The following is a 22,561-nucleotide window of genomic DNA, read 5'->3' as shown; positions in this document are numbered from 1 at the left end:
ATTTTGTAGACTCAGTGTTTTTTTATTCTATTGTGAGGTTTTAGATCCATGTGTCCAGTTTAATAAAATAGATATAAAGATAATTAAGAGGCAGGAAGCAGTGAAATTACTCTTTTCAATCTTTGAATGAATATTCACTCTGACCTGATGGCAAAAATCTTTGGAGATCAAAACAATACAAATTAAAAAAAGCAGCTTCAATTCACTATTATATAGAAAAACTAATTTTTTTGCTCTTATTAATATTTTTTCTGGTAGTATACTACATTCTAGGCAGGGACAAAGTAAACTAAAATATAGCAAGATTTTGTGTTTTAAAATGCCCCACCTGACTGGTCTCAGAATAAAACACTAGCAAAAAATAAATAAAATTCCTGCCTTCAATAATCTTGTTTAACATATAAAATATAGGCCAACTTTTATTTCAATTACACAGATCAATAAGTCATTGGGCCATTAGGGATAATAAATATTCATTAAACTGAAACAATCCAAGCAAATCATGTTAAGGTAAATTATCTTTTTGGCTCAAATTAAATGCTTTAAACACAACATACAAAAAAAGTTGCAAAACATTTTTTAAAAGTTTTCTGGCATTTAGTAAATAGAAATAATTTTAGTGATTTTAACTGATTTAAAACAAGAAAACGTAGATCTGATTTGACTTCAGATAGTCAGAAATGTATTTTTATTCAAATGAAAATATCTGGTTTCAACGGTAACCCACGCCAGAAACTGAGTCTGAATGCAGTAATAAAGTGACAAAGTGGGGCTTCAATTCATTTATCGACTTAAATAATGTTCAAGTTTTAAAGTCCCGTGCGTCATTTTCTCGGAATTAACGTCACCCCGTTGTCCGAAAGTGCGCATGCGTGCTGGGGTAGCAGGTGCACGCTTCATTATTTTACATAGTAGCTTGCCTACATAAGAAAAAGCAATAAGCAGGTGGAGCTTGGTGTGCAGTGACTAAGCAGTGGTTACCGGTAGAGGACTGAAATGATGGTGGATTTTAGCGGGTGGCGATGAAGGGGGAGATGAGGGAGGCAGTGGGGCCGTCAGAGGTCTGCATAAACTCCCCCTCTTTACCCCCAACGCGTCTTAACACGCCCCCTCATGCGGTGGATGAGAGGATTTGCCATGTGAAGCATCGATTGCCTTCTTGCATTACACACACGTATGCTAAAAGGTAAAGCGACGGTGGAGGCAATGCAATGAAAACGAATACGCAAATTAAAGGGCAACGGTGTGTGTGTGTGTGTGTGTGTTGTGCTTCTTACCATGTCCGCTGCTCATCTCTCGCCCTGACCGCCGAGCATCCTCGCCTTTCTGCTGCCGCTGCTTTCCTCTCAAAACTCCTGCCGCAGATACAGATCAGCTCTCTCCCCTCTGCCGGGATCAGCCTAGCGGCGTAGGGACAAGTCTCTTCCCCGCATCTTCGTCCTGCTTTTAAGAGTCTCCAGATCACTGCGGGTCTTTTGTTGTTAGTAAAAACAAAAAATAAATAAAAAAAAAAATAAGACAAAATTAAAAAAAAAAAAAAAGCCGTAAAGTTAAAAGGCTTTCAGCGGCGATCCCGGCCTATCCTGGAGGATCCGAGGCTTTTCGAGCAGGCAGTCGGTGACTGTGAAATCCGCATTGGATAAACTACAACACACCGCTCACTCACTCACCCTCCCTCACTCTCCCAGGCCAACCACGCTGAGCTGAGCTGCACACACGCAGCAGGGGAGAAGCGGGTGACAGAGAGGAGGGACGGGGGCGCGTCTTTTGCTTCGTCAGCGATTAACAGCATCCACTGAGGGGAGACTGAAGGCGTGAGCAAATACTCGAATACTCGGTGTTCAGTAAAACAAACTTTATTGATTCGTCAACAAAAGTAACGTCTGATTGTTTAGTCCTTTCTCGTTTCACCCAGCCTGCCTTTCAGGCGCAGCAGTGTGGGGTCTGTCCATCACCCACCTGAATCTCTTCCATCAGGTCACACAGATTGCACACAAGTTCTTCCATCCAAATATAAACCTGCCAGAAAACCAACACGAGACTTAATTTCAGCATCTTTTCATACATTATTCATTCACTTTTCCCTTTTGTTTGACTTTTGTTTAATACATGGGGGGAAATTGAATAATTCATCAAGAAAATCTTAAGATTAGTTTAAGACTAGCTCGGCTACTGGCAATTCTTCTCATTTCACCGCTCCCTCTGGGCTCTCTCCCATTGAAGTGGATTCCTCTGGTAGAATTTCAAGCGGGCCAATCAGCAAACAGGAGGACTTGTGATTGATGACATCGATTTTCTGTATTGTAGTCTGCCTATAGTCTTAGCAATGTCCGTTCAGTCTGAGTTGGCTGTACGCTTCCAAATGGGTGGTCGTTTACAGCACAGGCAATATTTGGTAAGCTTCATAGCGTCAAACTGGCTAAATTATCTTAGGGTCAAACAATAACTTAAAATTTAAGACTTTAACAGAGTCCATACCTCCAGTGAGGTATCATTTCTCAATAGCCGAGGGTCCAGACCCTCTATCTGAGGCAAAACATAGGCTAGTTTAAGACCAGAATTACTGTTTTTGATCATAAAGAAAGAATTTAAAAGGTCTACCAAAAAACATGGGAGAGGATGGTAATAAGAGATAATTAGCAGGTAGCTGAGATATTAACTTAGTGTTGTGAGAATGTACCAGACAAATCCATTGAAAACAAATGCTCAAGTGGAATGTGATGTGAAGAAAAAGATGTTCTTCCTCAATTTTTTTTTTCCGCTAATGGCATAAATCCATCTATAACAGTTTGCAGAGTGTTACTGGTGGCCTTGCTGCAGAGTGATCCAGGAATGACCTGCTGTATGGGATTTTTTTGCCGTGGATCTTACCTGGTCTCAGTATTCACACGAGGCTTGTTATCAAGCCAGTGTGTGTGTGTGTGTGTGTGTGTGTGTGTGTGTGTGTGTGTGTGTGTGTGTGTGTGTGTGTGTGTGTGTGTGTGTGTGTGTGTGTTTTTCCCTTCAGTTCAGTAGGAGTTTTTATTTAGGTTTTTTTGTTTTTTGGAACTATTTGTGTCACTCTGACACAAATAGTCCAGCAGATGGCTATTTAGAAAAAAGTTTGCATTTTCACCACAGGATTCTCAAATATGTACAAAGTCTTTCTGGAAAGCTTTCGAAATACGCTTCCAAAAACAAGAGACTATAATGTAACTCGTTCCAACCTTGCATTTTGTTCATATCTACACCCACATATTTGTTGTTGTGCTCCACTACCTTCATCTCCTCTCCAAGAATGGAGCGTTTGACTAATTTCTGTTTTTTTTTTTGTTTTTTTTTTATCATTCTCAGAATTTCCTCTGCTCTTCTTAACACTGAAGATATGTTGTTTTTTTTCCCACATCATGCTACAAGGTGTTCCACGTGTCCCCTGTACATACTGTAGCTTTTAGTTCGACATTCAGACACAACGCTTCCTTCAAACCTCATAACCTCCTGCATGCTCTCAGTCGCTCAACACTTCGGTCTCAACCAACTGTGGTCTGTCTGTCAGGTGGTTGTGGAAGCGTCCTTCATTTTTTTTTGTTCAAAATAACTTTCTTTGCAGTTTCTGGTTTTTGAACATTATGAAAGGAAAGGGAATCAAAGAACTTGTGCTTCATGTCTTAGCGCCAATGTCAGAAAAGTTGCTAGATTTGTGGGCTCGTTGCCTTTCCTGAAAATAAAAAGTTGGTAGAGGGCCTTCAAAGTTTCTAAATAAAGCAACAAGTCGCTAAGTTGGCAACAGCGCTTTCCCTCGTCCTGACCACACTCCTGATTAAACCCCTCCGCTTATCCCAACGCGTGGCCACGCCCCTCAGTATCTCTTGACTCCACCCACTTTGGTGGAGTTTTCAGAATGTGTCTGTGTGCGGGGTTAAGCTTTCACGGGAGGTTAAGTTACACTTTAAAGAGAACTACAGCTGTCCCAGGTACTAGCCTAGGGTGAGGGGGATGCATCTATGTGACCCCTTGACCTCCTATCTCCTCAGTAGTAGTCAAGGAAACTTTAATGAACAGTTCAAGCATCAGAACCTCAGAGACCGACCCAGGAATGTCTCAGAGTGAATAAAAAATACAAAACAAAACTCTCAGTGATGCATTGTGACAAAACAAAACAACATAACTTGCCTTTTTATGCAAAGCTTTTTTGTAGATCAAGAGGGTTTCTTCTTCTGCGTTTTCGAGGTCGGACAACAAACTAAAATCAGACTCAGACTCCTTATTTTGTCTGTCTTTGGAACGCTTGCCTGCGTGATCCGTTCTTTTGTTCTTCGTGACACAGAACTGTGGAAAGATTATGCCGAGTTGCGGTTAAACACAGTTGCAATTTACAGAGCAAACAGAGATGTTAGCGCGTAGCTGTGCGAGCATCTGTCAAAGATGGCTTGGAGTGGCACAGGTGCAAATAATTCACACCTTGGCATGCTGTCTGAGAGCAGGTGCACATTTGTCACAAAATGTTCCGTTTCCATGGCGCCCTATGAGTAATAAACTGTACCTTACCCAATGACTCAACCTTTACAAGGAGAGGAAAATCTGCTCAGCAGAATACGAACAGATAAAGCTGCGTCGCCGATCTTCTGGTAAATGTCAAAGATGGTGAATAATAAGTAGTGAGCAGTTAGAGCAGAAGTTACAGGACGAGGGTCAGAAAAGAAGTTCCTGGTGATTAAGGGGATTTGGAGAAAGGGGTGGAGGGGTATTAATATTCACTTATATTTTTGTCATCTCTTTGTGTTACAACCACAAATCATATATACTGTATATCCTATAGCAGGACAATGACCCTAAACAGCCAAAGCTCCACTTAGAAAGGTTTAGATCAAAGCACATCCACATTTTAGAAAGTCAAAGCCCAACTGATGTGGATGCAGGTGGTTAAATGTTAAAGCAGAAGTTCACGGATAATATAAGGCTGACTGAGGATGAGCTATAAATATGCCGGTTTTTAGATTTTCAACTGAAATGTATGAGAATAAGTGCTCTACTTGGTTTTCATCTAAAGCATACAGTCCTGATAAAATTCACAGAAGTTGTAGTTGTAATATAGCAAAGTGTTAAAAGGCACTGTTGCGTAATTATTTTGTCCAAACAAGTCTTCTTATTAAAAACTGAACAGCCGCTGTGTTGCTAAGTTACTTCTACAACCCTGAAAAAGGACACAACTCTTGGCAGAAAGCCTTTATTTTCTATGTTATTGGGCGAAATGTACCGACTTAGAACAGAAGATCATCACTTCGGGACTCTGCCTGTCGTCACACACCATCACAGAGACGAGCAAATTGATAAGATTCACCACAAAGCCGTGGAACAGATATGAAGTGACAAATCTAAAAAAAATATATATAATAATTTTAAGGATCTAGTGAAGATAAACGAATATTGCAGACGAGTGCCTTTCTGAGGACGAGTGTGTGGTTATGTGGGGGCGGCAGTCAGTAGTAACAAAACACTAGGATAGCAGATGAATGGATGACGGCTTGACAGCCTGGTTAAAGTGGAGTCTGACTCATGATCGGATCAGCTCGACTGTTGGATTCAGTGATGTGTTTTGTGGGTTACAAATTTAATTCACGCTTATAATCCAAAGTGCTCTCGACTCTGCGGCAAAACAACTGCAAACTCTCCTCGGTCTCTTTGTTCGTGATGGTTAGTGAGCTGCAAAGGCATTCGCCGCCACACAGACACGGCCTCTCTTCTGCGCCACTCTGACACTGACGTGCATTTACCTCTAACGAGCTGTCATACTCTTTGGAGTCTGATCTGCCGAGTTCCTTCATTTTCATTCTCTTCTCTGCTCCACCCAATGAGTCTCTCCTTTCATCGGAGGGCGACGGAGATCCCACATCTAGGGCGTAATGTAGAAAACAGGAATCCTGAACAGGAGAATGTTTCATCTGATGCAAAGTCCAAAACAAACAGTTGAGCTGTGAAAATTGAAGCTAATTTACTGAAATTTGTTGCAGTGGAGCTTTTTCCTCTTTTTTTATTTTTCCCCCCCCTAAGGTTAATAGTTTGATTTGGCTTTATCTCTGTTTAGATACATCAGAATACGTAACAATAACTACAAACGAAATTAAAAAATAAATATCCCTCCTTGTACTTTTCAAGAAATTTTTTTTGTTTAGTTTGTAACATGGACTGCAGCTCTCGATTTGAAAATGTGATTCCTTCTAAGTGAAGTCCATCGTAACAGACAATAACGCCTCATCATAGCAGGAAAGTATGTAATTGTGACATTATTGTTGAATCCTGCAAAAAAAAAAAAAAAGAAAAAAGAAAATATATATATATATATAATATATATATATATATATATATATATATATATATATATATATATATATATATATATATATATATATATATATATATATATATATATATATATATATATATATATATATATATATACATATAATGTTGTGCTTGATATAGTATGATATAAGCAGTTAAAATATCTTGGTGTTTTAGTTATTTCAGTTATCAGATCTTTCTTTTTGCAATCTTTTAACAGTCAGCGTCTGGTTTTATGGCTCATCAATCTTGATTGCCAGTTAAAAAGCGTCTTAAATGAATGAATGACTGAATAAATTAATTAGTTAAATCTGTATTTAACTAATTAATTAAATTAGTTAAATATAATTTAACTAATTTAATTAATTAGTTAAATTATATTTAACTTATATATTACATATAAGCAACAGCAGACATTTTATCCAATTTAGGTTGTTGTTCTGGCCCTCTGGAGCTTTTCACAACCATCCAGGATTTTGAAGGTGTTTTTATGACATTGTTCATGCTGTTAGGCTAACTGAGCTAAATGTTTCTGTTTCTGCTGTTTCTCTATCATGTCACGTAGAGATTTCCTCATCTATTAACGTAAGGGCTTGTATTTTCTGAACAGTATTTCTAAAATATTTTGTATTTTGGCTTTGATTTCGGGCTGCAGCTAACGATTATTTTAGTAATTAATTATTTGTCATCGAGTAATCAGATAGAAAAATCAGATAGAAAAATGGCCATATTCTACAGATTATTCATATAAGCTTATTTTGAGCAGTATATTAAATACAATAAAAATGCAAATAAACAACTAATTAACTTTAATTAATTTTTTAAAATAAGAAAATAAACATTTTGTGGCCTAGAATGCAGTAACATTGTATTCGTTTAGTGCATTCTTGATCATTTGTAGCAAAGTATGCATCTGCAACTAAAAGAATTACTACTTGACTTGACCTATTTAATATTTATTCATCAATAGTTGAATAGCGAAAGGCGTCTAATAGAAGATTTCTTTAAAAAAAAATTAAACCAGGTGAAAGTAAAACTATGCCACTTGAAGAGTTCTGGGTAGAACAAAGAAGGATTTTTATCTTATCTACAAAATGTATATATTTTTTGCACAATTTTGGCTAATTTACTACTCTGAGGAGTGTTGTTCTTTCACCAATTGAGATGTTTCAGAGTCTCTACGCTCTAGTTAGCCACTATTCAATTACTGAACTAGTTGACAATTATTTCAATAATCAGTTCATCACGATTAATCCAATGAACTGTTGCAGCCCTACCTTGATTCAAAATAAAACCCTATAAGGGATTGGAGAAATAGCATAGTAAGTGTAAGATAATGTAGTTTTGTCATAGAGCTGAGTGTCACAATGAGCTGGGATTATGAGTTCATGCCTCCTACCAGACCAAGTATCTTTCTCTGGAAGGCCCATCGCAGCTCTGAGCCTGCAGGCTTCAGTTCCCATCAAGTCCAAAAGGTTTATCCACAGTTGTCGCCTGCAGAGGGCACCAAACACCACCACCACAAACAATATTATTGTACAATTTCTAGGCGCAAAACATACATGTAAAAAACAGAACCTGCATAATGCATGTTTGTGTATTGCACTATGTACTATTACCCAATAATTGCCGGAGTTAGAAGGCGGTGTTTTCTAGCGGGAGGATCACAAAGTTGCAGATGCAGAGACTTGAGCTGGGAAATGCTCTCTTCTTTGATAGGATCCTCATCAGGCAGAGACAATACAGCCTGCCGAACCACAACAAAACAGGAGGATAAAAACAGAATATTATACAGGTGTTATAGATGACATAGACCTGTTTATGTCTTGCTTTTGTTCTGTGATGTGCTGCAACATGGTCTACGTTTGCTCAAAGCAGTTACCTCGAAGCGTCATGTTAGCATTACCTGTCGAAGAGTGTTAAAAGAGAGATCCCAGGTGCCCTCAGGATTCACCTGTTGCCACAGTGTCTTTAGGGCCTCTACTGGCTGGTAATGGTACTGCAACTAAAACCATAACAATGGAATAAATTTAACAATACTTTCAAGAGTTTACTTTAACATTTTCTCTGTTTCTGCACAGCTTTGGCCTATAACATTACAAAATTTATGATACAATCCTTAAAGGCAAATAAAGAAACAAAGTAAATACACATATTTCAATAAGAGGGAAAAAATATTTTCAGAACAGTAAAATAGTTTGTAGATATGAAGAGTTTTTTTTTTTTAAGGTAATGGTTTCTATAGTCACACAATTATAACCTAATAAAGTAAATATTGAAAATTCTAATATCTCATTAAAACATTAGACACTGAATCTATGAATGAAGGAGAAAAGAAACAAACATTTCATATTGAACTCCAGATTTTAAAGTGAAAGACCATCACCAGTGCTTGAGGGAAAAAAACATTATGCTTGATGAAAGGTTTTCTTGAATTTTAAAACATATGGATATGTAAAACGATAAAATGTCAGTTTATAAATAAAAAACATACATACACACATCTTTTAAAGTGTGTTGAAAATTGTAAAAATAAATTCAACATTATTTTTTATTCTAGTTCAGTCATTAGCAGCAGGCAATTTCAAAGACTTGCAGAAGGTAGCTCTGGCTATTTTATGAGAAACGCTTTTCTCTTCTATCTCAACGATAGAAGAGAAAAGAGGCAATGCTTTCAGCTAAAAGTTTGGTTGCACTTCAAAGACCTTCTTTAAAGAAGCTAACAAAACTGATTAACACACTTCTAGGTGGTGGTGGGGGTTTTTTCCCGCTCACATGGATAAAATTTCATTTAAAGCCATTCTCCTTTGTAATCAATAATAAATAATTAGCTCGCCCCAAAGCGTGCTAATATGAATAGGAGTTGTAATAACGGCTCTGCTTAGGAAGAACGAACGCTTTCAGCAGGCGGAGCGCACGATGAATGGATCCATTACTGGGTCATCTCACACTGACTCACGAGCTGTGACTAGGGATCTGCAATAGACACTGTCAAAGAAAAACCTACGACACGTCAGGACTGAGCTGAAAGGGATTAGAAGAAATGACCGAAGCGCTTCAAATGACACGTGTCATGGTGTCGAGGATTAAAACAGGCAAGCAGCTCAGTCACCACAACATCAAAACTACCACAACGAAGGTAGCGGTTTGGTGCAGGGCCGCATTCACGTGACGACCTACAAAGACGTGTTTTGGAGTATTCAAGCTTAACCACGAAGTTATATTTGGTCCATTTACAATTTTCAACAGCGTCATGGTCAGTACTTTTAAAAGGTGTTCCAGAAGATTATGCTAAGACACCTTTATCCATAGTAAACAACAATTTTGAATGTGCAGTTTGGATAAAATGGTTGAAACACTTAATTAGCATCTGCCGAGCATGGTGTCATCAAATTAAAAGTTAGTACTTGTAGTAGTACAGCAGGTGCATTCTGCGAGGTGGATTAAATAACGAAGGTGCACTATATAAAAATTAAAATGTTTAAATGGATGTAAAACCAACAGCTGATTGAGCGACGCTTGAACACAAACGGGTGTCAGAGGAGAACGAGCCAAACACATTGACATCATTTCTAATAATAATAATAAAGGAGGCTGACATTACGTTTTTGAAATAGTCCTGACCTCCAAACTACAAAAAAACTTCTGAAATGTGTTCAAAAGCCACGTCTGCTTCAGAAAATCAGTCACTTTAAACGATGTCAAACATTAAGACAGGAATATGTCAGCGGTAACCAAATGCTTTTTTGTTGGCAAGGAAAAGCATACGAGAATAAAGTTGTAACAATATTATACGAGAAAGTCAGTAAGCTGAGAAAAATGAATAATGTAGGAGGTTTTCTCCAGGAGGTAATGTACCCTGGGGTTTTTGTTCTGGAACAGCTGTTCTTCAGTGAGGTAAAGCTCTGCAGGTGACTTGGGCCTTTCAGGGACGTAGATAACCCTGACGAGCCCGTTCAACATCGATCGGCAGTACTTTTCCACAACAATCTTTTCCAGCTTGTTCTGTTAAACACACACACACGCACACACACACGCGCACACACACCCACACACACACGCGCACACACACGCACACACGAAACAAGATGAAGCCACAAAAGTGCACTTTTCTATGAACGGAAATGACTTTTTCATTCCTTTCTGAAACACACTGTGCTGGTGAAGTCACCTCTAAGAAGCTCCTCTGATCTGCAGTTTGGTCCAGTTTGATGGCCACCCCACTCAGCCTGATCTGAATCGAGGCTCCTCGCAACAACACAGGGATGGTGTTGAGTTCCCAGATTTCAGTCCAGAGACCTTGCTCCTCTGACTTAAATATGAACTCCAGCTGCTGGGTTTCGCTGGGATGAATCACACCTGAGTTAAAGTGAAAATAAAATAAATAAAATAAAATTAAAAAAAATGCAAAAGGCTGAGTGTTGGTAGCGTGACAAGGGCTGACACATGGACAAATACATGACGCACAAACAGCAGCGGCAGGTGTTCCATCGCGTTTGTGAATCTGTACCAGAGGAGGATCTGAAGTAGAAGCGCACACGGTCCTTCTGCTGGTACAGGTGAGACAGACTTAGTCGTCTCGGAAGCTTCTTCCAGCTGTAAAAGATGACGGTGTTGCCTTCGTTGCGCAGCTCCATGTCGGTTGAGACAATTTCCCCGGTCTGGGTTTTGAACAGCACGGAGGTACTGACTCCAACTTCTCCCTAATCAGTCCAGTGGAAGAAAACACAAAGACACGACATGCAGAGAGCAGGTGATGCTCTCTGCATGTCATCAATAACAGGTGTGACACTGTTATTGATGTTATTAATCAATAACATTTTTGTTAAAAGCCCATCGGTGCTTTTGCCTACAAAATGAAACAGAGCCGACTAATGTTTTTAATACAAATAGCAAATAACAAATGCAGGTTTTTAGTAGCCATTACTCTTGTGTCATAGAATAATTACATTGAATTTCCAGAACAGGAGACATTTTTAACATAGATTTTCTTGTTTTTAAGTTTAAACTACTTTCTTTTCTACATTATTTCCACAAATATCCCATGGAGCGTATCTATCCTTTTTTTTTTAAATGTTTTTCTCTATTTTAAAAAGCTAAAAATAGAAATAAAACAGTCTCTTTCAAAATAACAGCAGAAATCCTAGTAGATGTATGTTATTTCCCCTTAGGTCACGTAACATTTGTGGCTCTAAACAAGTTTTGTTTCGCTGGACTTGCGGCAAAAATGGCTCTTTGGATTGTAAAGGTTGCAGACCTTAGATGGCTTGAGATGCTCACAAGGTAAAATTTATTTCCACTGTGAAACTATTCAGTGAAAAACGTCACCTGTCTCCGATCCTTTACTGATGGATGGAAAGGCAGGAAAGGCAGAATTTAAGGTGTTGACCTTGTGTTTTCTTCTCATGGAGAGACATTTGTCCCAAAAAAATGTTTTTTTATCTCCTAAGAGATATCACGTTTCTGACCAGAGAATGTGAAAAACATAATGTCAGTACCTTATCAGACGTTGGGTGTCCAGTCCATTCAGCAAGCTGACCGTTAATCCTCAAAGCAGGATAGGGCAAAGCCTGGGCTTGATCGTCATCAGTTCCCTCCAGTGAGTCTCTGTCACTATACAACATGAGAACACCAGGCCATTTCAATATCCAGTCTTCAGATAATTAACTATTGGCTAAAATAATAATCAGTTGTAAAAAAAAAAATTCTCACATGTTTTATATCCATAACTGTATATTTTATCTGTGAATTTTACTGACTTGATCTGATATATTTCTGGTTATCAACTGGACCACTTTGTCCTTTGTGCCTTAAAATAATATTTGCCGGGAAACGGAGCGACATGAACAAGCTGAACTGATTGTGGCGGAAAGGAATGGCTTGTGACAAAAGAACTAAAGTTTGGCACTGATGTGCTGTGACACTGTGCAAAAAAAAAAACTGTCTTATTCTGAGATAAGACTGTTATTTTTTTTTTTTTTGAGAAAAATAAAATTTCACCAAAAATGTGATTCTCTGCAACAAAGACATTATCCCAACATTAAGAAATGGTTAATGAAAAGACAAACAAATACAGAGCACTTGTTGCCATTATTACACATTTATACATATTTACCTGAATTCTAAAGAAAAAATGTGCTGTTTATCAAAAACAACAACAAAAAAAAACACACCAACACTGGCAGCATATTGTTTTCCCTCAACAAAACAGATAAGAGCTACTTTTTTCTTACAATTTCTCATCCTCCATAACGTTTTCCTTCTCCTCATTCTGCAGTAAGAGATCCTGGCGCTCCGACAAGGAAGTGTGCAGCTTTCCGGTGCCTATCACCTCCAGTTGACTCATATCCTGCAAACATTGTCACATGCAGTTGTTGTTGCCCTGGTTGACTTCAAATCAAAGGACATCACTTGTCCTGATGAGCCACAACATGAGGACCACTCACATTTAACTGCTCGCCTCTGATCAGTTACACTATTCCTAAAGAAACACCTCCTGGTTCTAGGATATTACTAATGGATCGTTCATGTGCGTTTTCCCACTGATGGCTTTAGATCCAATCGGAGTGGTCCCGCAGGCCGGGTTTATAGGCGTGCCTTAGCTCATTTAAATATCACAAAAAGTTAATTTATTTCTGTTACTTAGTCAAAGAGCGAAACTCTACTGACATAATCACATGCAAACTCGTGCAAAAAAAAAAAAGTATATCGTGTGAAGCTGCAATATTTCTTGCCAGTCATCTCAGAAAGCGAAACTCGTATATAGAAGCACCACACACAGAGTGATATATTCCAAGTCTTTTCTTCATGTCATTTTGATGATTGTGACTCAGCAAGAACATAATGAAAACCCAAAATTCAGCATCTCATAAAATTAGAATACTGTGAAAAGGTCATTATGGGAAACCCCGTGGCGTCACACTCTAATCAACTAATCAACTCAAAGCACCTGCAAAGGTCACAAACGGTCTCTGTGTCAGTCAGCTACACGTTTACGGTGAAGACTGCTGACTTGGCAGGTGTGCACCAGAAGTCATTGACACCTTCACAAGGAGGATAGGTCGCAAAAGGTCAAGGCTGAATCGGCTGGTAAGAGCAGAAGCTCTGTCTCCAAGCTTGGTTGAGCAGTAGGAGAAGCTGCACCAGCAACAGGGATAACCGCAGCTCTGAGAGGACTGTCAAGTAAAATCCAAGCCAGAAGTATGTCACCGAGCCAAGTCAGCTGTGGACCAGACGATCCGTCCCAAATCCCAAACGTCACATTAGCCACCGGCCCAACAGAACACACTGCACCCGCCCCCAGACACCAGCTGAAATCATTAAAAAAAAAAAAAAAAAAAATGGAGGTAATGTGAATAAACACTGCCACCATCAATATCTGTTATTAAGGGAGTTAATAGGATTAAGTGGGAACCGTCAGTGCATAGAGGTACATTTGTACCGCCTCAGGCCTGGCCGCCGCTGCTGATGGACTCATTGCAATGCAGGCAGAGCATAAAGTCAGACTCTGCTGCCCAACAGGCTGCAGCCACGCTACCTTTGGCTCACTCTTGATTTCATAACCGTGCTCGCTCTAAATTTGTTTGTGCGTGAGCCCTAATTGCTGTTTCCATGTGCCTTTAATCATTTTAGCAAGCCTTGTGCACTCGATGTACTTTTAACAGGCAATAATTGCTGCATAATTGCAGCACTTTGCTAATTTTTTTTGTAGTTGAGTGGGAGTGTGTTTATTCCCCGTGAGCCTACAAGGTTACGTGAACCTGCGTGAATGCGCAAGAACGCTGTGCGTTGTTGGCGTTCTGGAGCTTGTTTTCTCTGCAGAGAGCCCTGGAACAGAACGATCACTCGGCAAAGAAACCGAGTGAGGCAGCCTGTGGGGGTGTGAGCACTTCACAGAGCCGAGTGCTCCACCATTAGTTGTTTCTGTAATGATAAAATCAGTCCATCTACAGCTATGAAATACATTCCTTTATGCACATCGTGTGGGAAATGATGGATTTAGGGAAACAAATACCTCAGGTAACTTCTAAATCTATGGACTGTTTGGAAAAATAAACTCAAGTAAACGCTGGGGGAAAAAAAACATGATGTCATATTGATTTTGTAAAACCGAGGCTCAAAACGGTTGATTAAAGCATTTCTATTTACTAAATCCCAGAATAATGAGAGATTTTTATTGTCTTTCTTCAAATTCAAAAGTATGCACCTAATTTGTATGGATTGCTTTTTTTAAAGTGCGTGGCTTTGGTCAAACATGTTTACATATACTTCTACAATGTTCTTACTGATGAAACTGTGTCTTTCCCAAAATATTTAAATTGCAACGTAATCTTATGGGCGCCGATTTCCGAATTTGAAAAAAGTAATAAAAAAATAAAATAAGGACACTCTGAATAAATAGCATGACATGTCAGTCGACTGTATAAAATGTATTAGAAAAAGTTTTCTCTGTTGATTCGCAGAAGTTTAAAATCTCAAACCTGAAAGGACTGACCTGTAGAAATGATGGATGTTCTGTTTACTACTCTAACGTCAGGCTTCTCACACATGCCTAAAAACCAAACCAAATTAGGTAACAAACAAAACTTTTTATAAAGCAATAACTGGCAACTGAAATTTTCCGAATCGGTTAAACTGGTTAGCTAAAAGCGTCCTGAAAGGACTAGGCTCATGCTTCATTTTATTTGAAATCTGAATCAGTTCAAGATGGCTGCAAGCAGAAGCAGGCGTCCAAATTGGTCATTCTCTCGCCGCTGGTCTGCTAGAGAATATCGCACCTGATTTATCATGGCGACAAATAGGGATACCTGTTCAGTTCTGTGTGGGTTCATGTGTGAATCTTAACCCTGGGGTCACCTTAAAAGCTGAAATCAGTTGCGGTAAAAGAAAACATAAAGTTATTATCGCCTTTAGCTCAAGTCATCATATTTTAAGTCATAATACACAGCTCCGTTTTTTACATTATGTCAACTGTTCCATAAAAACTATGATTATCTGGGCTTTGCATACGACATGTTTAATAAAAAAAAATAGCTTTAGATTGTACTTGTTTTCATTGGTAACTGAGAACAGACAAAAATGTCTTACTAGATTTTTCAAGTCCACGTCGTCCACAATGTGTTCAAGCTCCTGCGTCCTGCGTTGCAGGAAAGCACTCTGAGCCCAGGGTCGAGTAGCTGGACGCTCGATCTCAGTAGAAACGATTCCTGAAAGATGAAAAATATCCCCCAAAAGTATGGGGGGGTAGAAAAAAAAAGATTCTGCATGGGCTTAAATCGTTAGGGCTTCCATTTGCTCCAATTCAACCATTAAAGAGTTCCATAACAAGGCTAAAGGGATGAAACTATGTTTACCCATTTCCCTGTGTATGGTGCCTGGGTGTCCCACGTGTGTGATGGGTTTCTTTAGGCCTCGCTCGGTCTGAGTCAGCGTGGTCGCGATACCGGTCAGTTCATCGCCGAGACGCAGCGGGAGGCTCCAAAACTCGCCGCCCACAGTGTACCCCTTCCAAAGAGAAAGAGACGCAGGCGTGAAGAAAGTGAAGGGATGGAAACCTGGCAGGCCGGTAAAATCAAACGCGTCATACGTATCCAGAGTAGGCGAGCGGCATGACTTGATTTAGAATTTCCTTCTGCTCCTTTGTCTCTCTCAAATGCTTGTCCTGATTCATCAGCAGGTTTTCCACAGGCCAGTTGAGCGAGTCTTGCAAGAGCAAATATACAGACTTCACTTTCCTCGTCTTTCCAGTGGAGAAACAAAGGTACAACGACCGACGCAAAGTTCTCAAGAACCTCACCAGACAATTCTTTCTGCTTCCGTCTGCGATATGTCATGTGTTTATCCCAGTTCTGAAGCGCATTGCTCTGGTGTGAAATCTCTCCATCGCTGCTGTCTGTGCGAGGCTCCATGTTGGCTTCAGATGCGGGATCTCTCAAAGGCTTCGGAAAGTGCTTTAACAGCTTGTTTGGAGGGGGAGAAAAGAAGAAAATCCAGAGGATATGTAGTTAAACAAATGCAAAAAAATAATAAAATAAAATAATAATAATAATAATAAAAGTGTTCTGAAGTTACATGTTTCTCCCCCCTGGCCTCCAAATACGTTTGAAAATCATCTAAGCTGCCAAGGATGCAGTGCGGAAGAATCATCCCATGCTCGTCAAATCGAAGGTATTCTGCAGAAGAACAGAATTAAGGGGGAAAAATAACTATACCTTAGAGCCTAAAAATATGGGCTTAAACATCCACAGATAGCTAGATCAATATTTTAACTAGAACATTTTTTGCTGGAGTAAAGTAAAAAGAACCTGAGATGTCCAAGTGCGGAGACTCTTTCGCTGGAGGAGCCGCTTCCGTGGCATTTCCGTCTCTGTTTAGCACTTCTCCTCGCTCTGGGTTTGGATGACTTTTTGGAGGCCTTGGTTTGAGAAGCTGCAATCACATAACAACTTAGGTCGCTAAACCGTGAAACTGTTTGAAAGTACTAGAAGGTACTGCTGAAATCCACCTGCTCGTTGCATTGCGGACAAGAAGACCTGGAATTCCCGGCTGTATTCGTGGCGTCTGGATCACCTGATCTGGACGATTCTTCCTGCATTTTTAACTTCTGGAATAAATCGAAGAACAATTGAAATTCGTGTTCATAATTTAAATAATACCTTCTGTAGCTATTTCCTCGATGTTTACCCCCACATAGCTCAAACAAGACCTTGAAAAGAATTCATAAGCTTCTTTTTAGCGTTTCCCTTTCAATATGTGTTATTGAAAGTGCACAATTGGGAAGTAATTTAACCTCATTATAAATCAGTAGAAATCCAACTATTCTGCGAAGGCCTCAGAGGTTCACAGAGAACATTAGAGGGCAAAAAGCGTCCTTAAATATCAAAAAGCAGACAGGTCAGGGAGGAAGTTGCAGCGATTTAAAGCAATGGTGGATTATAGTACAATGTTCCAAGCCCAAGGAGCACTGCTCATCTGAAAATGAAATGAGAATGGAACAAGTGCAAACTTACCAACACATAACCACCTGCCTAAACTGATAGGCCGGGCCAGGCGAGCATGCTTTCTCATGAATCAGAATTAGCATATTCACTTTTAAAAGTTGCTACAGGGGGCAGTAGCAGATGGACCAGATTTTTGTCGGGGTCCCAAAGATTTTATTATTATTTTTTTTCTGTTAAATATTCAAGTCATTGAAAATTATGAAGCTACACTTGATTTCTTTGGGAAAAACATGGAGTTACTGCTTCGGAGATGTTTAAAACATACACTGCATCAATTCATACCTGCTGATGTACAGGATAACATGTTAATCGAACTAGTAAAATAATTTTTCCATAGTAGACGGGGCACCAAAACTGGCTCCAGCCCTACACTCTAAAAAGAAAAAAGTTGAACCAACTTAATTGAATTGCTTCTGTAGGTAACAAGCAATTCAATTAAGTTTATCCAACTAAATTTATTAAGTTTAACCAATTCAATATATTATAATCATCCAACTCAATTTGTTAAGTCAGTCTTACTCAAATCATTTAGTTTACTTCAAAAATGGTAAATAAACTTAAATAACACTTTTGACCACTGAAAGCACATATTCACACATGTATTTAATGCTCAGATGCTAGGCAACTTGGCATTAAGTACCCAGGGGACACATTAACATACGGCAGGAGGAAGCTGGAATTGAACTGACAACCTTCTGATTACAAGGCGACTGCTCTATCCACAGAGCCACGGTCACTTACTGGGAATGTGTCCCTGTAAGCTTGAGTCATTGTGTCAGACATGGGACACTGAATTATTTCAAGTAAAGTCAAAGTGAAAAAGGTTATTTAAGGAAAAGATTTGTGTATTTAGATGACACTGTAAAAAGATTATTTAAATTTAGTTTGGAACTTCTTAAAAGTTTGAGTTGACTTTCTGTAGAATTAAATCAAAGAGATTTTAAATGTTTATTAGAACAAAATAAATGATTTGAGTAAGAATGACTTAAATTTGTCATGTTAAACCCCCTTATGAATTAAGTTATAAAAACTTAGCAAATTGAGTTGGAAGAACTTAGTAAATTGAGTTGGATGATCATAATAAATTGAGTTGGTCAGACTTAGGATACAAAACTGGCGTTGAACTCAATTGTTTTAAGTAAAGTCAAAGTGAAAAGTTCCTTCAGGTTAAAGATTTGTAAGTTTTGAGTTGAATGAACACAAAAAAGTAAGTTGTCATAGCAAAAGCAAAAGAATTAAGTTAAATTAATGTAAATAAGTCCATAAGATGAACTACAGCCCAAAAACACTTTTTAGAGTGTAGGCCCAATACCCTTGTAAGTCCAGACCTGTATACCAAAGATATTTCCAAAGCCATCAGAACTTTTGCCAGAGCTTCTTATTTCTGTGCCTGTTTTTCTCTCAGCTTGTGTAGGCTGGCTTTGTCTCAAAACGAAAATCTTGTTGTGATATTACATAATCACAAACTTACATAATTAACAAACGCTTCTGACACTGACCCAGTTTCAAGCGAACATCTTTTCTGTTTCTTCTATCGTTACAAGAGTCATTGCTTCCCTCTGTAATAATGAACGCCGAGCACTTATTAAATTATAGCAGACAAAAGGGGTCAGACCCAGGCCATCCTCCAAACCAACCTCCCTTTAGCTAACTCAACTTATGTCTATTGGTACTCCAAGCGTCGACACACCAGTTGAGTACTGCGGAGATTAAACAAAGCAGAACCGAGACTGTAAAACGAGGAGCTGGTGCTGACCGGACCTACCGAAAGGTCCCGGCTCTGTTCTGCTCGGTGACTCCGCTGCAGCTGAAGTTCAGAGGTTTACCTTGTACAGTCAGCGCGGCGGTTAGCCTTGCTTAGCTACAGGTAGCTTACGGCGTTGCTATGACGACAGGCAGCAACTTCCTTTTTTTTCCTCTCTTTTTTCCCCTCTGTGTTTGTCTGTTTCTTTGTAATGGAACAACTATTTTGCCATTTAAAAAAAAGTTTTTATTATTGTTGTTTTATTTAATTTCAGATAAAACAGCACTGTAAATTATGAAAGGTATAAAATTTTTAAGTAAAATGTATTTTAATTATTTTAATATTTTAATAATATTTTAATATATTTTAATTACGAATTTCAACATTTTATTTTGGGATTATTTTAATTCCATAAATTGACAACATAATTACAATCTAAATTGTATCCTTATAAAAGAATGAATATACACAAATTCCATGGATTAAGTATTGTATATTCATTAGAATGCGACAGATTAAAAAAAAAACACCAACAGACAAAGGGAAATATAATGTTATGGGGAAATTTTAGCATTTCAAAGATCAAAATCAAAATAATATAAATAACATAATCACAAAATAACAAAGTAGCTAAGGTAACACAAGCATTTTTCCCAACTCAATTTCTTTCAATCAGGTGAATTTCTGGTGAGCTTCTTCGTCAATCAGCCAAGTTGCTCGCAGTGAACAGAGTATCCACTACTTTTACTCAATTTTACTCAACTTTACTTCATAATAAAGTATACTCAAGCAAAAGTACTTTTTTGAGTCAAATGTTGCTCAAGTAAATGCAAGCTAACCGAACTGTTATTTTTATTATTATATATTTTTTCTTTTTACAGAAAGCTTAACGTTAGAAACAGGACAATTCTTTCAGCATAGCACATTCACGCTGTGTCCTGCTCCCTGCTCAGCGCTATCCTTTTTTTTTTTTTTTTTCTGTCAGCATGACGCGGTCGAATCCCTCCCGGGGCTGAGGGGCGAGTATATAAAGGGAGCTGACATCAGCAAACACAGAGAGAGCTGAGGAATCCCAGCCTCATCTGTGATTCTGTCCGCTTTTCGGCTGCGCAAAAAAAAAAAAAAAAAAGAAAAAAAAAGAAGAAGCGCCATGGGAAGCATTTCCACTGGCGCCCCGACCAGCTCCGTTACTGTGCGGCACCAGCTCAAATGTGCCGAAAAAGAAACGCGCCTGCAGGAGAACAATGACGGACAGTGCTCTGGTCTCTCCAAGGTCTGGTTGGCGTACAAACACGCGTCGCAGCAGCTGAGTTCGTCCGGAATCAAAGCGGGCTTAGGTCTGCTTAAAGTAGCCACGTCTCAGTGGAAACAGGAGAAGAAGACAGGCGGCGCAAAGAGCAGCCATCCCGCCAAGAGATCTTCGCTGGATCAGTTGACAGCTTTAGTCTTTCCCGGCCCGACCCGTCGCAGCGGTCTGGAGCACCGACAGGACCCGCTTTACCTCACCAAGCCGCAGAACTGTAAACGCATCGTAGTTCTCGGTGCGCCACGGGTTGGTAAGACGGCCATCCTCAGAAGATACCTCCGGGACGGGTTTGTGGAGGAGTACAGTCCGACCTCTGAGGATTTCCTTAGGAAGTTGTTTTGCATCCGCGGGGAGACCTACCAAATAGACATCCTGGACGCTTCCAGGGAGAGGGATTTCCCGGCCAAGCGGCGTCTCTCCATTCTCACTGGTGCGCATTGTCTCAGTACGCAAAAGTAGCTTAAACAAGACAAATTAGGGTGAATGTTACAACTGCATGCGCAATTTGTTATCTGCACGATGCGTTAAAATTAACTTAAACAAGTTCGAATTGCTTATTTTTTATTTTGTCATTTCTACAGGAGATATTTTCCTACTCGTCTTCAGCCTCGACGACAGGAGCTCTTTCGAGGAGGTGTGCAACCTGCGAGAGGAGATTTTGGCCGCTAAATCCAAACTCACCAAGTCCTCGGTGCCGGGGCACTGCGCACAGCCGCGGGTCCCGCTTGTGGTCTGCGCCAACAAAGCGGACCTTGACTCCCAGAGAGGGATTTCACGCGCAGAAGTGCTCAAAGCACTCGGGGGTGACTGCACGTACTTTGAAACATCTGCGAAGGACAGCACCAACCTCGACAAAGTCTTTGAGACTCTGGCGAAGCGGGGCGGCCTTCCGACGGAAACGGGTCCGTTTCAGCACCGCAAAGTGTCCCTCCGCTCGTACCAGGCCATGCGGACGGACCGGGCGGCGTGGAAGGGAGGAAGGGTGGTGAGGCGAGATGACCCCTGCGGCACCCTGTACCCGCTGGCCCGTCGACCGAGCTTCACCACTGATCTTAGGCAGATCCTCGGGCCACGTAAGGGGACAAAACCGGGCCAAGGACTGGAGAAATGTCAAATTCAGTAACGGACTGAGAGCGATTGAAACAACGCATGAGCACTTTTATTCTCGAAGAAATGTCAATAAATCATTTGACTTTGATTTTTAAAATAAATATATCAATTATTTTTTAATAAAATAAAGCGTGTTTATTATCTTTTGACAAAGACATCTATCTATCTATCTATCTATCTATCTATCTATCTATCTATCTATCTATCTATCTATCTATCTATCTATCTATCTATCTATCTATCTATCTATCTATCAGGACACTGTGGGAGGATGTTGACTCAGGAACTTGGTACCTTGGTTTACATAACCTGCTTTCAAAAATCTATTAGGCTGCAACTCTGTTTCCCACCTACTTGTTTTTTCCTCTTCCTGTGTGTGTGTGTGTGTGTGTGTGTGTGTGTGTGTGTGTGTGTGTGGGTGTGTGTGTGTGTGTGTGTGTGTGTGTGTTTGTTTTGAGTGCGTAATAACTGAATCGTGATTGCCAGAAGTCCCACACACCCTTAGCACTCACATAAAAGCAGGGTTTTCCAGCTATGCCTACTAATTATCAGATCTGACAGGAGACACCAGGAATACATTTGTTTAGATTTGGTTTCCTTCATCATTTATTTATTTTATTTTATTTTTTTATTTTTTTGCAAGGAAACCTTCAAAAAAGGATGCTTGGTATGTAAAATTACAACAGGGAAATAAGGAGAAAAATTAGATCCCAATATGGAGAAACATTTCATAAAGCTATCAATAGGGTTATTTGTAATTGTAGATAAAAGTTCTGTTTTTGTCGGAGAGTCAAAGGATGTGTTTCCATGGGTACTGCTTTGGACTCCTCTTAGTAACCGCTAATAAATCTCCAATGTTCAATATTCACAGTGCTTCTCGTATCACTAAAGCACCGGTCACTCCTTTTCATCTCAGGTTAATATTTGCTGGAGAAATAAAATCTGAATCGCTTCTGCTTTGTCAACTGACAAAAAAACAAACGAGATGAAATAATGCTCAAATAATCTAACTTAATAATTACAGCACAGTATTACTGCCTGGGTGCCATTAGGCTTTCACACAAATGAAAATTGGGTATT

General features: G+C 39.5%; 2 protein-coding genes across 2 annotated transcripts; one reads left to right on the top strand and one right to left on the bottom strand.

Moving 5' to 3' along the window:
- Positions 1–1,840: 1,840 nt before the first annotated feature.
- mycbpap (mycbp associated protein) lies at positions 1,841–19,167 on the bottom strand. Its single transcript, XM_015009628.2, has 19 exons — positions 19,087–19,167; positions 16,826–16,924; positions 16,626–16,749; positions 16,393–16,493; positions 16,118–16,280; positions 15,908–16,023; positions 15,675–15,825; positions 15,409–15,527; positions 12,555–12,670; positions 11,820–11,934; positions 10,832–11,024; positions 10,493–10,680; positions 10,180–10,326; positions 8,228–8,326; positions 7,941–8,068; positions 7,721–7,815; positions 5,754–5,872; positions 4,153–4,308; positions 1,841–2,019 (listed from the first exon to the last, which is right to left on the bottom strand). The coding sequence occupies exons 2-19, from the start codon at positions 16,913–16,915 to the stop codon at positions 1,924–1,926; spliced, it is 2,316 nt and encodes a 771-aa protein (XP_014865114.2). The 5' UTR covers positions 16,916–16,924; positions 19,087–19,167; the 3' UTR covers positions 1,841–1,923.
- A 614-nt stretch (positions 19,168–19,781) lies between these two features.
- On the top strand, positions 19,782–21,610 carry rasd2b (RASD family member 2b). The gene is made up of 2 exons (XM_015009625.2): positions 19,782–20,801; positions 20,953–21,610. Exons 1-2 carry the CDS (start codon positions 20,216–20,218, stop codon positions 21,492–21,494), a joined length of 1,128 nt encoding a protein of 375 aa, XP_014865111.2. The 5' UTR covers positions 19,782–20,215; the 3' UTR covers positions 21,495–21,610.
- The last annotated feature ends 951 nt before the right edge of the window (positions 21,611–22,561 follow it).

Source organism: Poecilia mexicana, unplaced genomic scaffold (genome assembly GCF_051168715.1).
Source record: "Poecilia mexicana isolate PSO_F unplaced genomic scaffold, ASM5116871v1 scaffold_1, whole genome shotgun sequence".
NCBI classification, from domain to species: domain Eukaryota; kingdom Metazoa; phylum Chordata; class Actinopteri; order Cyprinodontiformes; family Poeciliidae; genus Poecilia; species Poecilia mexicana.
The sequence above is the reverse complement of the archived record's forward strand: the minus strand, read 5'-3'. Positions and strand labels throughout refer to the sequence as shown.